At 33.3% G+C, this 12,943-nt stretch overlaps 1 protein-coding gene across 1 annotated transcript in view; it reads left to right on the top strand.

Annotated features, from left to right (window-relative positions):
• Unc13c (unc-13 homolog C) overlaps positions 1-12,943 on the top strand; it is a 576,758-nt gene that overhangs the window by 446,508 nt on the left and 117,307 nt on the right. The window contains exons 19-21 of the mRNA XM_078049590.1: positions 4,111-4,237; positions 10,931-11,027; positions 11,712-11,855. Coding sequence (XP_077905716.1) covers positions 4,111-4,237; positions 10,931-11,027; positions 11,712-11,855 — 368 coding nt within the window. The remainder of the gene's footprint in view (positions 1-4,110; positions 4,238-10,930; positions 11,028-11,711; positions 11,856-12,943) is intronic.

Below are 12,943 nucleotides of genomic sequence, written 5' to 3'. Positions count from 1 at the left end.
CTTCAATAGATGAATGGATTAAAATCTGTGGTATATATACACAATAGAATATTACTCAGCATTAAAAGAAAATAAATTTATGGCATTTGCAGGTAAATGAATGGAGTTGGAGAATATCATGCTACGTGAAGTAAGCCAATCCCCCAAAACAAAAGGCTGAATGTTCTCTCTGATAAGTGGATGCTGATCCATAAAGGGGGTGGGGGATGGGGAAAATAGAGGAACTGTAATTGGGCAAAAGGTAGGGAGGGAAGGGGAGGTGACATTGGGGTAGGAAAGATGATGGAATGAGATGTACACCATTATCCTAGGTACGTGTATGTCTGCACATATGGTGCAAATCTACATCATGTACAACCAGAGAAATGAAAAGTTGTGCTTCAGCTGTATACAAAGAATCAAATGCATTCTGGTGTCATATAGACCTAATTAGAATATATATATATTTAAAAGAAGTGTACTTTTCCTGGAACTTTGTGAATAGATGAATGAAAGAACTGTAGAAGCATAGGAGAGTTTGCAGAGTCCAGGAGGATGGATTTTGGAAAGTTTGTAATCTTGGGTACTCAAATAAAGAAATAAACAACATATATGGCTTTGGAAAAATGCAATATGCATGGTCCATTCAAGTAAACTAAGAATCCTGCCTGTAAAACAGGCATTTACCTTTTTCCAAGGTATTCTGTGATGTAAGGGATTGGTGAAACCTGTCCCTTTTGGGGTCAACATGCATTCAAGGTCAGCCATACTTAGTATTGAAACATTTACAAACCTGAGTAAAGAAAAGAAGACATCCAAAGATTTTATTTTGAAAAATAGGCATATAATTTCACAGAAGGCATGCATCTGTCTAAAGTATTATCCCTTTCAAATAAGATGAGGTCCTTCTGCATGTAATGTTTCTTTTGACACTAATTCCTCTTCATGCACTATCACTATTAGCAGATAATTTCTCTATTTAATTGTTCACTTAAAGCAAAAATTTGGTAAATTCATCTTCTCCAGGAGACAATAACATTCTGTACAACCTGCAAATCAGGGACACTTGCTATTGTGTTGAATGGACTGATAGTATGTCACCCTTCTTCCCTATTCTCAGGGAACTCAGATCAAGGATGTGCAGCCTCATTTTAGATATCCAATGCCTCATACATGGCCTTGCACAAGACGGTCCTCAATAAATATTTTTGGAATTAAATGAAACTGTGCTGCCTTTCCATTCACAATTCTGATACTATGCAAATATTCTTAGAGAAATAATATATTAAGTCGGGCTCATTTCTAACATTTGCAGAGCTAAGAGCACACATAGACTCCCACATAGAATATACCTAAATACTTACAGTTTACAAACCACACTCCCAAATTGTTAAGTAAAATGTTCTTTCTACATTAATGAGTATAATTTCTTATTGACATGATAAAAGATGTATATAACACCACTTATGTTTTAATATTTTGAAAGTTGGCAAAATGTCGAAGTTAAAATTTATTTTTCAATATGCTTATTTGAGTCTTCTGCTTGGACTGATAATATTTGGTTATTCAATAAGGATATCCATAAATCAGAAATAATATTTTTCTTGTAGAAAATACACCTTTTCATTTCTATTTCATAAAGAACACTATGCAGTTATAATAAAAATTTTCCAAATATTTTGCATTACATTAACAGTGATGCCAAACAACACAGCCTTTCCTGCGTTATGCCTTGTCACACCATCCATAATTTTGAAAAATAAAAGATACCTTCACCTTGACATTTCTTTTTCTTTTGTTTTTTGTCTTTTTTTCGAACTCCATTTGCACTGTTTGTTTTTTTCCAAAGAATCTCAATCTCATTTTACATGCATTCCCAATATTTATTAAAAATAAACATGATCTGAATATTTTATAAATAGATGTAATTTAAAGTAAACTTTAAAATATATTTTAGAGTTAAAATTTAATTGAAGTTCATGCATCTTAATTTTAAAATACAAAGCAATTTACATTTCTAGCATTCAATGTCAATTTAATTGGCAGAAAATCAATATCAGATTTCATGTATATTACATCTGAAACTACATATATACAAACCTAAAAGTAATATGAATTATGTTTTATTCAAAATATTCCCCATCTATCATGTGTATCCGTTTTGATTCATGAATACCTTCACAAGCATTAGTTGGAATTAAATAAAAGTAAAACATGTATGTTAATTAACTTAAAAATCATAGTTTATTACGCAACAATATATTACATTTCAGTTGTCCAGGGTAGAACTTGGCATGTTAGTTTGCCATATACCTCACCTATGTGTTTTCACAGTGCAAGTTTCTCCCCACACTCCAAAGCAGTGTTTCTATTGGTCAGTACTGGAACAGCTTGCCACAGTTTGTAGCATTTGGACACAGTCAACTTTTATGTTTTAGAACTTAGGGCAAAAGATGGTCCAGAATTCTTTTATTCTGGGGTTTAGAGAGTATTAATTATAAATTCAGGTGTTGCTAGTCATGAGAGAAGATATTTAGCATTCCAGCTTGCTTTCTACCGCACCAAGAATGGGATCCCACATGATTGAGGAGCCCATGAGTCACGTAATTTGTGATATGTTGAGACCTCTAAATGTATGGGTAAAGGGTAAGGACCTTACCATGTTGTGTTGCAGGGTAGTATTGTGTTAAGTTCCTACCTATGAATTTTTCCTTTTAAGAAATGAAGGCATACTAGATATTAACAGGATAGGCTGGGAGAAAACCAATATCAAAAGGTGAAAAAGATGAGCTGGGTTGTGGCTCAGAAGTAGAGCACTTCTATAGCATGCGTGAGGCACTGGGTTTGATCCTCAGCACCACATAAATATAAAATAAAGATATTGTGTCCACCTATAACTAAGTAAGTAAATAAATAAGGTGAAGAAGAATGAAATACATTTGGAGATAGCTGAAGCAAAACATCTTGTTCATAATTTTGCTTGGTGGTTGGCTTATAAGTACTAGTTTATTACTATTGTTTCTTTGTGAGTACCTATATCTGTGCTTCTCTCTCTTTCTCCTGACACATTGTCTTGAATTAATCTTTGTTGAGAGCATTTTAAAACGTTTGATTTGGGGTTGTAATCTTTCTTTTGTATACAATAGGAGTTTAAGACCCTCTATAGACAGGTTTTAGAAAACAGGGATAACCTAAATCTTTTAATAACAATTTATTTGCTTCAATTAGTATTTTCAGAATTCAGCCCAGAATGTAATATAGAATGTTTTTACTATGAATCAAAGCCTTGAGCTTAGTGGAGAATCATAGATCTCCACCAGAACTTATCAGAGCATATAATCAACCTGAATACAGCTAGGGATATTTTGGGTTTGAGTTTGGTTGTGTTTATAATTTAGCCAGAATTGGCCAAGATAATATGGGGCAAGGGGGAATTAATATGTTCAGTAGCATTATTACATATCTCTCCTCCTAGTTTTTGTAAGTCCAGGTCATAAAAACAGTTTTAAGCTATACTTTTCAAGCAAGATGGAAAATAATGCCACATATTAGTAAAACTCTTCTAACAAAATATCAAAAAAGCTATAGGATGCAAAATAATTTTAGTTGAACTTAAAAGGTAAAGAAAAAATTATATGGCTGATTGAGATATCTTTTCTTTTTAACTTTCTTAATATTTTAAGTATTAAATAATTAGGCCAGAAATGTTATCTACCTATTCACAAGTTCTGTATTAATCAGTGAATATGATGCCTAGTTTGAATCATGTTTTATCCATGTTTAGAGGTCTTACTCTGTCACTGTGCATCTGGCTAAAAGTAGTCAAAATATGAACGTTTGCAGATAAATGGAAAAATCTTAAGTATGCTCTTATTCTTTAAGCCTATCAAAATTCTCACCTTTTTAGCAGGACATATTAGAACATTCAAGTTATTTCACATTGTTGCTTGAGATGCCATTATTTTTGCATTTTGAAATTTCAGGTCTGCCTTCAGCAATTTACTTTGCCTTTACCTCTAATACAATCTTCTTGTTATAAATACCACTAATCTACCTCTAAAAGTAGATTGGAGTACAGCAGCACCATTGGCAAACCAAACTTTATTAATTGTTTGATGTTATCTGTTATAGAACATGAGAAGCAGCGATTATGCAAGAGCACCGATTATATGAATTTGCATTTCAAAGTGAAATGGTTTTATAATGAATATGTGCGCGAACTTCCTGCCTTCAAGGATGCTGTTCCTGAATACTCCTTGTAAGTACTGATTTTTCAACACCCCCCCCCCCAGTTTGTTCTCAATTCACAGTTCTGTAAAATTACAGCTGAATTGTGTAGCACTAAAATCTCCTCACATAGTTTTCATTTGAAAACAGACAGTTCTGTCATAAAGTTAACATTAAAAGATTTGTATCTCTTTGAGCCATATTTAATTGAATGGTGTTGCATTTTTTAAGTATCTTTTATTTGGATATTCAATATAGAGAGAGAAAGAAATAAACACTAAGAAATTGTTTACATGACATTACTTCCTATGAAAGTGCTGGAACGCAAGATTTCCTAATGAGGGTGGTTATGTATTGATCTATATCATCAGATTTTTCTCTTTTACTTGAGCATCTATCTTAGAAATTCACATTTCTAAATTGGAAATCATTATTTAGCCAGTAAATTTTATATGCATTAGAAATTTATATCATTTCATTTAAGGGTTTTTCCATGTCACTGTACCAAGTACTACAAGGCAATAATGCAAAAGAGGAAGAGCTTGCTCTATAGGGGGCAGATACTCAGGAGATATAAGTACAAAAATCATGAAAAAGCAAGGCAAATGAAACAAGTATTAACTTAAGGAGCATAAACAAAGTATCATAGGGTCTCAGAGAAGAGAGACCTTACCCTTGTTGGGGAACTTTGCATGATATTTGTGAATGGGATAGCATTTAATGTAGACTTTGAAAAGTTGGTCAGGTTATGGCAAGAAAAGGGAGAAAAACATTTAGATAGAAATGAAAGTTGTGATTATAGTCATGTATTTTGAAATATGTTGGCTATGGTTCCTAGGAAATAGTATTATTCTAGTGAGACAGGGTATTTCATGTTTTGAATGTTTTGAATCATGTTTTATCCATGCTTAGAGGTCTAATTCTGTCAGTAGAAATGAAATCAGTAGAAAGTGATATAGGAAAAGTAATTTTGAAAAAAGATCATTGTAAATAGATTCTGTGAAGCTTGTACTGCATTCATTAAACTTTGTGGGAATTGGAAGAGACAGAATGGGGGGAAGTAAAGAGATTTAGAAGGTAAAGAGCAATATAATGATGGCATATTAATAGTCTCTAATATACCTCTAACAGACATGGATAAGGTAGAGTAGGGCAATAAGAAAGGTTAAAAGCTAAAATTATGAAGGGGAGGTGAGAAGATGTAAGTCAAAGGACACAAAACTTCAGTTATATAGGAGCAATAAGTTTAAAAGATCTATTATACAACATGGCAACTACAGTTAATAACAGCATATTGTATTCTTAAAAATTGCTAAGAATCAATTTTATGTGTTCTCACCATAAAAAGTCTTAAGTATGTGAGGTAATACATATGTTAATCAGCTTGATTTAAGCATTCCAAAATGCACACGTATTTCAAAACATTTTCACATAGTAAATATATACATTTTCATCAATCAAAAATACAAATATAAAATAAAACCATATACTTTATATTTTAAAAGATTATATTAATAATATAGAATGAAGTGAGAATGCAAAGGGTAAAGATATGTGGGATAGAAATTTTAATAATAGAATTTATAGAATTTGTCAACTAAATGCATATGGAGATAAAATAATGAGGAATTAAACATGAAGTGTGTGCACCTAAGCAGTTGGTGGTATCATTGGGAAAAGGAGAGTAAAACAAAAGAGCTATTTGCCAGAGCCATCTGCTTCTGGCTCTGCCTAGACATACTACACTAAACTAAAAGCTGAATAATAATGTTCACTGAAGACCAACTATAAAATGTGAATAAGATTAAAAAGCATCACAAAGCAGTTCAGGATGGAGACATTCGGGTCCCTGAGAAAAGAGAAGTGCACCAAACAGGCAACTGCGCGGTGCAGCTTTTCCCCTGAGCTCCCCACCCACATATATTTCCCAATTTGCAATAGAGATCTCTGGGACAAAAAAAGAATTTGGAGCAATCTCCTTGGGCTGAAAAAAATAAAACAAAACAAATAATGGCATACAGGGATGTAAAGGCTGCATGGACTCATGGGGTCAAGATCAGAAAAAAATGGGAACTACGTAGACAGAAGCATAGGATTGTACATGTAGTTTCCCCTTGAGGTATTTTCTGATCCTCACCTGCCTATGTGTAGAGATTTAGGAGGAAAAAATCAAGTAGAAAGTGAGAGATTAAAAACTAAAAGGAGATGTTGGCAGTCTTACAGCACTATAGGGACAAAAGTTAGAGGTCAAGCCTTATTAGAAAAGAAGGAATATTTTAAACACTCAGGGCCTCTAGGTGAAATCCCTGTAGGGCTTTGTCCTAGAAATAAGAGCAAACTAGAAATAGACCACGAAACCCAGCCTGTCTAGATCAAGATAGTCTCCCTGAATTCTGACTAAAAGGAAAAAAAAAATTCTCTCTGGAGTAAATGATCAACAAAAGATCCACAGTATTTCATAGACAACATACAATATTCAACAAAAAATTAAAGGCAACAGGACCTGAATGGCTAGGATCTAAGAGAAAATGCAGGTACTAATTAGATGTACCAGACATAGACTTTAATCTTTAATGTATACTTCTAAAATGTTTGAAATTTCAACAGAAAAAAATAAATTGAACCTGTAGGAAAAATACAATAGAAATTATAGAACTAAAGTAAAATGAAATTAGAAATATAATATATGATGTATGAGCTGATTGTAAACAGCAGAAAAGGACAAAAAATAATTAGAATATAGGTTTGAAGGAAATATCTATGTGAAAACAGAGAGAAACAAGATGTTCAAAGTATAGGAAAAAAAAAGAAACAAGTGCTATCTGGTACAAAGTATAAAGGGCTAATGTACAAAGAATTAAGTAGTCAAAAAGAATAGAGAAGACATGAGACCACAAATCATGCAACACAAAAAAATTGTTTTGTCCATTGATGGACTGTACAAATGGTGGTATGTCATGCAACCCAGGTTTGTAGTGAACTACAAACTAGTAACTACACTAGGATGCTCATACAATGAAGAAATTACCTAATGCACTTCTCAGAACATATCCTCCTCGTTAAGCAAATCATGACTGTACTAGTGCAATGTTTAAAAAAACACTAGGTGTGGATTTTACAAAATTTATGAGAAACATGAAGCCAAAATTCAAGAAGTTATGTAAGTCCTAAACAGGATGATGCAAAGAAAACTGCCTACAGGTACATCATTAAAAAGTGTTTGAAACCAAAAGGATGATAAGACCCTTAAAAAAGTACCAGGCTCCTGGGGTTAATAAAAAGTTAGTAACAATAATTGAAAGAAAGGTAATGCAGCGATACTAATATTGAACAAAATATACTTTAAAATAAAAGTACTTTAAGAATTGATGTAGTGGCACAAGCCTGTAATCCCAGTGACTCAATAGGCTGAGGCAGGAGGATCACAAATTCAAGGCCAACCTCAGTAACGTCGTAGCAAGACCCTCTGCAATTTGGTGAAACCCTATCTCAAAAAAAAAAAAAAAGGAAGAAAAAAAAGGAACTGGCCATGTAGTTCAGTGGTAAAGTGCCCCTGGGGGGGGGATTAAAAAAAAACTTTGATAAAAAAAAATATTTCATGAGGATCCAAGGGGCAGTTCAACAAAATGTATATCAATTCTAAATTTTCATGAATCATATAACATTAGCAAAATACATTAAGCAAAATATTGCCACAAGTAAAAGGAAAATATCAGCAGATTCACCCTTCTATTTGGATATTATGTTTCTTCAGCAATGGAGTAAACATTCAGACCAATAAATCATTAATAAAGCTTACACAATAAGAATAGCATGCTGAGAACAGTGGTACACACCTGTAATCCCAGAGATCTGGGAGGCTGAGACAGGAGGATTGTTAAGTTCAAAGCCAACTTCAGCAATTTAGTGAGGTCCTAAGCAACTTATCCAGACTCTGTCTCAAAATAAAAAATAAAAAGGACTGGGGATATGGCTAAGTGGTAAAGCACTCTAGGTTCAATTCCTAATACAAAAAAAAAAAATAGCTTACTTGGAGATGTCAGGCTATAAGCTATGCACCAATATCAGTGTATCCATATCTAATTATCCAGAGATTTCACGATTTTTGTAGACATTATTGTATACACACTTGCATACTCACAAACACGTCCATATAAAATTTAATAGCTCACAAAGACAAACTATACAATAAAATCAATCACATGGTTTTACCATTGGAAGAAATCTTAAAAACAGAAAATTAAATCAAAAGAAAGTAAAACAAAGAAAATAGTCAATATGACCTGATGTAAAAATGAAATAGAAAAAATAGGAGAAATTAGTTAAGCCAAAGATGGTTTTTAAAGACTAATAAAATTGAAAAAGCCTTAGCAAGGACAATGGAAAAGAGAAACAGAATGTCACAAGTCACTAGCTTTGGAAAAGGGCACAATAAAGATCCTAAAACAAGAAAAATAGAAAATATTTTTCTCCATACATTTAGAAATTTAGACAAAATGTACAAATTTCTTTTACAATAAATCTTATTAAGCTGACATGAGAAAAATGTAAAATCTAATAAGACTATAACTATTTTTAAAATTGAATACTTAACTAAATAGTTTCACAAATAAAATCTCAGGTCCAAATGCCATTCTTACAAATGTTTAAGGAAGAAATATCACCCCTATTACAAATTTCCAGAGAACACAAGAAAACTCAAATCATTTTTCTCTTTTGAAACCAGCATATTCTTGCTACTAAAACCTATTGAGAACACAAAACATATGGATAAGAAGAATATAATTTATCTCATGAACATAGTTTTAAAAATAACTTTAATGAGATGTGAGCCAATAGAATCCAGCAATTTATAAAAGGCTAATATAATATCACCAAAGAAAATTTCTTCCTGGGATATGAGATCAGTTAAGCATTGAGAAATCAGTGTAACTCACCCTGTTTTAAAGAGTAAAGGAGAAAATCCCTATAATCATTACACTAGACATAGAAAATAATTTGATAAAATAAAAATTAATTGGTTATAAATATATCTTACCAAGTTAAGAATGGAAGGAAACTATCTAAATCTAATAAAAAGCTACCCTCCTCAAAATAACAGCAGTAAGAAAACAACCACAGAAACATGATGTTTATTGATAAAATTTTGAAAGCTTCCCCTTAAGATCAAGAATGAGACATATCTGGTCAGGCATGGTGGCACATGCCTGTAATCTCAGCTACTGGAGATCACAAATTGCAGGTCAGCTTCAGCAACTTAGTAATTCTTGTCTTGAAATAAAATTTTAAAAGGCTATGAATATAGATCATGGTAGCGTTTGCCTAGCATGCATGAGGCACTCTAGGCTCAATCCCCAGTATGGCTAAGAAAAGAAAGAGAGAGACATATCTTATAATATTGTTCTTATTCAACATTGTACTAGAAATCATAGGCAGTACAATAAGACAAGAAAGGAATAGAAAAGTGTGATTGCTGAGCTGGAGATATAGCTCAGTGGTAGAGTGCTTGCCTTGTTTGCAGGAAGCCCTGGATTCAATCCCTAGGACCAAAAAAAATGGAATAGAAATTATGACTGTAAACAACAAATAATGATGCTATTTTATTTGCATATGATATAGTGTACACCTAGAAAATTCAAAAGAAAGTATAAGAAAATTAATATAATTAGTAAATGTTGTAAGTCTATGTAAAACTTGATGAACTTTCTGTATTATGGTCACAATTAGAAAATTATATATAAAGCATACCACTTAAATAAACATTGAAATCATCAGAAATAAATGTGAGGAAGACTGTGCAAGCCCTATTTTCAAGCTACTAGAGCATGTTACTAAGAGAAATTTAAGATGTGCTGAATAAAATCTACAATATTCCTAAATAGTTCAATTATTATAAAAATGGTAGTTCTCCCACATTGACAGATTCATTGTAATCCTATGAAAATTCTAAAAGTTATTTTTGTGCAAATTGATAAATTCATTAAAAATGCATGTAAAATGCAAAGGGCTAAGAATTCTCAGACATCTGAAAGAGGAAGTTTGAAAAGATGGAAAACTACTCTTTGGTTATCAAGGCTCATTAAAAAGATACAGTAAAACTAAGTGTGATGTTATCAAATGACAATGAACCAGAGAAATAAGGTAGTTCAGAGATAGACTCATACATGTGCCATCACCTGATTTCCATCAAAGATATTAATTCATTGTGGTAGAATGGAGAGTGTTAAATGGTGCTGGATCAACAGGGCATCCATATAGAAAGGGAACTTAAACTGTTCTCAAAAACCATTGCAGATGGATTCTAAATCATAAGTAAGAAGTCAGAATATTACATAGTACAGGATATTTGTGTGTATGCATAGGTACTCAATGAAACAGAAGTAAGAAATATTGGAATGGCATGATAGGGGATATAGCACACAAGGTGGATGCTTTATAGGAATTTGAATTAATTGTAGGGGAATTGCAGGGTAGGTTTTGAGAACTCAGCAGATTTGAGGTAGCATGGGAAGAACAATGAAAGAGATAGAAATTGAAGGAAAGAGAGAGAGGAATGTATTTGATGAAATAAAGGTAAAGACATCTGAGGAAGAAAATGGAAAAGGAGAATGACAGGAGGTTTTTGCTTCTGTATTATCATACCAGAAAAAAAAAAAAAACAGCATTCCTGTTAAGAACATGCAAATAATGCCCTGTGTGATGTAACATGGTTAATATTTTTTAGGTGGTTTGAACCTTTTGTTATGCAGTGGCTAGATGAAAATGAAGATGTGTCAATGGAATTCCTTCATGGAGCACTGGGAAGAGATAAAAAAGATGGAGTGAGTTTAAATTACTTTACGTTTGCTTATTGCTATAATTCCATCACATTGCTCACCTTAAGCTTAAGCTTAAGCTGACAGGAATTGTTAGGCTCATTGTTATTAGTTGAGTTCCGTTTTAATACTCCAATGAATAAGATAATTTTAAAACAATTTCAAAAGACTGGTCAGAATTCTAGGAAATTGCTTGAATTAAAAACAAAGGAACAAAAAACTCCATCGCCCTTATTCCCTCTCCCCCACACCCAACCAACACCGCAAGATTCTTCTTTTCTTCTGAACCAGGTCAGACTTTACAAGTTCCCCAGGCTTGTACTTAACTTCCTTGTCATCCTGGAAGCATTTCAGGATTTGTAGATTAGAAACACATGTCCTCCCATTCCTCTGCAACAATTCTCAAATGTCCTGAGTGACAACCAGCTCACAAAACTGTTCTAATGGCCCTTGAGAGGGAAATATTTGGAAGAACCACATCCTCAATTCTGTGATGGAAAAAGAAATTAGCAGCAGCCTGTCCCATGAAATTAATACAATTGTACTTTCCAGAAAATTAGTTGAACTATTTGAAAGTGAGTAAGCATTTTGTACCTAGAAAATGTTGGTGCATAATTTGGGAGATTCATTTGTTCATGTGATATAACATCCCAATATGCTTAATGATGATTTCACCTCTTCCCTCTTCAGTTCCAGCAGACGTCTGATCATGCACTCTTCTCTTGCTCCGTGGTTGATGTCTTTGCTCAGCTTAATCAGAGCTTCGAGATTATTAAGAAACTGGAATGCCCTAATCCTGAGGCATTATCTCACTTAATGAGAAGATTTGCAAAGGTAGGTTGAATGGAATGAATTTTTCCCAGGGCTGTTTGAACCTGGAAAATGTGGCACTCTTATCTGACACAACTGCCCCAGTTCAATTTGTAATTGTCTACTAGCAGATTCAGTTGTTTCCACATTTGTCTTCTGAACTCAAACATTTCCTGTTTCTTCAGTGTAGATTTATCATGTTACAAAGCCTGTTTATTATTCACATGGATGACTTAGTCATTATAAATGAAGAGATTATCATAGATGGCCAAATTATTTCTGTTTCAAATATAGTACTTTCTAGCTGAAAGTAAGCCTTGGCATTTTATATATAAATGAAAAATATATTTTAGCAGATCCTGTTGCATAGTGAAAGATATAGTGAACTTGGAGTCATAAAAACTGAGTTCTGATTATAAATCAACCAATAAGTGTCATGTGAATCTGAACAAAATTGATTTTGATGAATTTAGTTTTCTTATGTGACAGATTGATTTTGGTCAACCAAATTTCTCCTAAGGCCTTTTTTACTTCTCAAAATGTAAGGCAGCTTACTGTGTGCTTTTAAGTTTGCCAATATTTTCAAAGAAAATGTAAGAAAGAAAAGAAGCAGCTTCTGTCTATCAAATATTACCCCCCCAAAAAAAATCATATACCATAAAATAATTGGAAGATGACAAGAAAGGAGACACAATTCAGCCTTGAGCGTGGTGGGATCTACCCTAAATCGAGTGGAAGGGAATCTGCTGACAGCTGAAATAGAAGCTTCATGGTAAAAGTAGGGCTTATGGAAGCCTTAAAGGTTAGAAAAGTATTCTAACCCAGAGGAACAGCAAAAACAAAATAAGAGGTAAAGTTGAACATGAGGGCAAGGGCAGAGGAAGAAGGTTTTTTTCAGGAGAAGGAAAAGTTGGGGGAATGAAGATAGGCTCTGATCTTTGTTAAACCACAAAGCAAAAAAAAAAAAAAAAAAAAGTCCTCGGACTCCAACTTTAAATCAAATTAAAGCAAGCTTGTAATTCTGACCAACGGGACTGTCTCTCCTGAAATCCGTGGGTTAGAGGACAGTCCTCCAGCTCAGTCCTCCAGCTCTCGAGGAGCATGGTTTCATA

This window comes from Ictidomys tridecemlineatus, chromosome 5 (assembly GCF_052094955.1).
Source record: "Ictidomys tridecemlineatus isolate mIctTri1 chromosome 5, mIctTri1.hap1, whole genome shotgun sequence".
NCBI classification, from domain to species: domain Eukaryota; kingdom Metazoa; phylum Chordata; class Mammalia; order Rodentia; family Sciuridae; genus Ictidomys; species Ictidomys tridecemlineatus.
Note: the sequence above shows the minus strand (reverse complement) of the source record. Positions and strands in the feature narration are given on the sequence as shown.